The 3,868-nt window shown below is 49.7% G+C and overlaps 1 protein-coding gene across 1 annotated transcript; it reads right to left on the bottom strand.

Annotated features, from left to right (window-relative positions):
• Nucleotides 1-3,547, bottom strand: LOC134339036 (ras-like GTP-binding protein RHO). Its single transcript, XM_063035300.1, has one exon. It carries the CDS (start codon nucleotides 3,381-3,383, stop codon nucleotides 2,802-2,804), a length of 582 nt encoding a protein of 193 aa, XP_062891370.1. The 5' UTR covers nucleotides 3,384-3,547; the 3' UTR covers nucleotides 1-2,801.
• Nucleotides 3,548-3,868: the final 321 nt, after the last annotated feature.

The following is a 3,868-nucleotide window of genomic DNA, read 5'->3' as shown; positions in this document are numbered from 1 at the left end:
CAATAATAATAACTTGTACTTTATTGATCCCAAGTGGGAAAATATACAGAAGGATTGTAACGGGAGCTTTTGGCACATTGAGCTTCATAAATCAAAGTATTGAGTACAGGAGATGAGACATCATGTTGCAGCAGCACAAGACATCGTTGAAGGCAAATTGTGTGTAGTTCTGGTCACCTACCTGCAGGAAAGATATCAATAAGATTGAAAGAGTACAGAGAAAATTTACAAGGGTGGTACCAGGACTTGAGGACCTGAGTTAGAGGGCAAGGTTGAATAGGTTAGGACTCTTTTTTTTCCCCCCTGGAGCGTAGAGAATGAGGGGATATTTGATAAAGGTGTTCAGAATTATGAGGAATTAATGCACGCAGGCTTTTTTTTCTACTGAGGTTGGGTGACACTAGAACTAACAGTCATAGGTTAAGGGTGAAAGGTGAAATATTTGAGGGGAACTTCTTCACTCAGGGGATATTGAGAGTGTGAAACAAGCTGTCTGGGGAAGTGATGAACGCAGTTTTGATTCTGACGTTTAAGGGAAGTTTGGGTGTCCAGGGGCAGGACAGATATAGAGAGCTCTGGGTCGATGGCACTAGGCAGAGTAAGTTTGGCATAGACTAGATGGGCCAAAGGGCCTGTTTCTGTGCTGTAGTCCTCTGACTCTATTTATTACACGACCACAGTCTCCCTAGGCTAGAGAACCCTGTTTAATCTTCCCTCTTGCCTCTGCAGTTCCTCATAGTGGGGGCATGAGGCCCACTCTGTTGCACAGTAGGTGAATTGAGTTAAGGCCCTGCAACCTGGACATCTTAAATTGTGATGGCCTGGATTTATATATTGTCTGCTGGCTTTTTATCACCTACTGGTAGAGGCAATAGGGGCATTTAAGAAACTCTTTGATGAGCACGTGAATGGTAGAAAAATGGAGGGCTGCGTAGGAGGGAATGGTTACATTGATCTTGGAGTAGGTTAAACAGTCATCACAGGGTGGGCCGAAGGGCCTGTACTGTGCTGTTATGCTGTGTTTTCCCATGATGCACTAAGGGGAGCGTAATCTAATTTCATAAAAACAATAGTTTGGCACTCCTCGCTAACAGGGTGGCACGATAGTGTCCCGGTTAGCACCTCGCTTTACAGTACCAGCGGCCAGGGTTCAATCTTGTACATTGGTGAGAACCGACGTAGAATGGGAGACCGCTTCACCGAGCATCTACGCTCTGTCTGCCAGAACAAGTGGGATCTCCCAGTGGCCACCCATTTGAATTCCATTTCCCATTCCCATATCCATGGCCTCCTCCACTGTTGTGCTGAGGCCACACTTAGGTTGGAGGAACAACTTAGGTTGGGCGGCCTCCAACTTGATGGCATGAACATGGATTTCTCAACTCCCAGTAATGCCTCCCCATCCCCTTGTCCCTCTTCCATGTTATCTCCTTGCCCGCCCATCGCCTTCCTCTGGTGCTCCTCCACCACCCCCCTTTCTTCTTTCTTCCATGGCCTTCTGTCTCTTTCCTAGCTCTTTGCTTCATCCCTCCCCCTCCAAGTTTCACCTATCACCTGGCATTTCTCTCTCCCCTCCCCCCCACCTTTCAAATCTACTCCTCAGCTTTTTTTCCCTCCAGTCCTGCCGAAGGGTTTACACCCGAAACGTCAACTGTACTCTTTTCCGTAGGTGCTACCTGGCCTGCTGAGTTCCTCCAGCATTTTGTGTGCGTTACCGGGGTCCAGCTCCCACTGCTGTCTGGCAGTGACATTCCTCCCACGAAGGATTTTTGTGTGTTCTCCCCGTGAGGGTTTCCTCTGAGTGCCGTGGTTTCCTCCCACCTTCCAAAGGTGTGCGTGCTGTTAGGTCAATTGAGTCAACGTGGGTGTAAATGGGCAGCACGGGCACATTGGGCCAGAAGAGCCATTTACTGTGCTGTATCTCCAAATTAAAAATAAATTAAATTATTATTAAATATAGTTTGTGATGGCTACCATCTGATTGTCAGAACTTGCCCACACCCTTTATTGACACAAGGAAAAGTGCATGACAAATCAGTGTTAAATAAATTTTCCATCTTTCATATTTCAGCCAATAGATATCAAAAGACAAGGAAATTATTAAATTACAGGAGTTTAGCCCCTTACCCACTGTCCGTTAAGAAAACGTAGCCATTCTGTACACACACAAAATAACGTCTATCAATTGAACCATAGCAGTCATCTGCCACAACACAAAATATTTCTATTTGTTAACAGAGGTAATTTTTTAAAAGCCAGTTTGAACATTTTCTAAAAATAAAAAAAGGAAGATTTGCATTTATCTCATCTCAGAAGGTGTCCGGTGCTTTAAGAGTCACTTAAGTAATTTTTAAAGTGCTGTTTACTCGAGAAGAAACAAGGCAGCTATAATATGCACAGCAGGATCCCACGGGAAATAATCAGATAATCCGTTTTACTTTCGAGTGAAGTTGGCAGGGGTCGGGGAGTGAAACACTGTTCAGAAGAGAGGCTTTACTCCTTACAGTAGCGGGGAGCGCGCCGCACAGGATCCAGCTCTGGTTGACCGGCCCACCCGGGAGAGGGGTCCCTCAGTGCATCCTCACAAGGATGCCGAACTTCAGTCTCTCCAGTGATTTTCAGGTAAAAGTGCTGCCAAATAAACAGTACCTTCTTTATCGTCCAGCAGAGATGCAGTCTCCCCATCCCACCAGTCAATAAAAATCCATTCAAAGACCCCCTCCCCTCTCCCCCTTACTTCAACTCTCTCCTTGGTTGGGTTAAGATTTGTGCGGTCTTGATCTGTACCGGCGGCGTCCGCCCTACATCACCGCGCACGAAAATTTGAAGCACCCGGGCTCCGCGTCCTTCAGCGTGGCCCGGGTGGCGGTCTCGAACACCTCCCAGACGCCGTCCTTCGTCTTGGCCGAGCACTCCAGGTAGGCGTGGGCACCGATCTTCTCGGCCACGGCCCGGCCCTCCTCCCACCGCACCGGCTCCTTCTTGCTGCGGGCCAGCTCCCGCCGGGTCCGCTCGTCGGCGCGCAGGTCCTTCTTGTTGCCCACCAGCAGCACGGGCACGCCGGGGCAGAAGTGCCTGACCTCGGGCACCCACTTCTCCGGGATGTTCCACAGGGAGTCGGGGCTGTCGATCGAGAAGCAGAGCAGGATGACGTGGGTGTCGGGGTAGGAGAGGGGTCGCAGGCGGTCGTAGTCCTCCTGGCCCGCCGTGTCCCACAGCGCCAGCTCCACCTGTCTCTCGTCCACCACGATGTCCGCCACGTAGGTGTCAAAGATGGTGGGGATGTAACCCTCAGGGAACTGGTCCCGGCTCAGTACGAACAGCAGGCTGGTCTTACCGCAGCCCCCGTCTCCAACCACCACCAGCTTCTTCCTCAAGCTCATGGCTGACAGGAAAACGCCGCTTCCAAACTACCGAGGGTCCGATTTGCCCACAGGGCGGGGGGAGATTTGTTGGTCAGTTAGACGACTCCGTGTGCGGGAGCAGAAACATTTCCCGCGGTGGTGATCTGTCTCTTAGCTTCGCTGCTAGTCTCCCAAGTATCACAAGGTGCGACTTGCCTGCGTTTTATGGGTTTAGCTGGAAGGCTGACCTCCCAATCAGGTTCTGCTGGTTGTGGGACGGAGCCAACACCTCACTTGAGATAAAAGGCGAGGCGAGTAACCAGGGGAAAATGAAATGTGGAGCGGGCTGTAATCTAGCCTTGTGTAAACAGTCTCCCTTCTTAGGTAACAGCAGAGGTAATGGTTGATCTAATCTTTAATTGCACAGCGCATCTTTTTTTAAAAAATCCGTTTCTGTGTTTAGTTGTACCGGAACGTTTACCGGCAAGTGCTCGATCTGAGGGGACATAGACTCAAGATTCGGG

This window comes from Mobula hypostoma, chromosome 28, assembly GCF_963921235.1.
Source record: "Mobula hypostoma chromosome 28, sMobHyp1.1, whole genome shotgun sequence".
NCBI lineage: Eukaryota > Metazoa > Chordata > Chondrichthyes > Myliobatiformes > Myliobatidae > Mobula > Mobula hypostoma.
This window is presented reverse-complemented; position numbering and strand designations above follow the sequence as displayed.

Coding starts and splice junctions, on each gene's coding strand:
- LOC134339036 (XM_063035300.1), bottom strand. CDS start 3,383: ATGAGCTTGAGGAAGAAGCTGGTGGTGGTTGGAGACGGGGGCTGCGGT.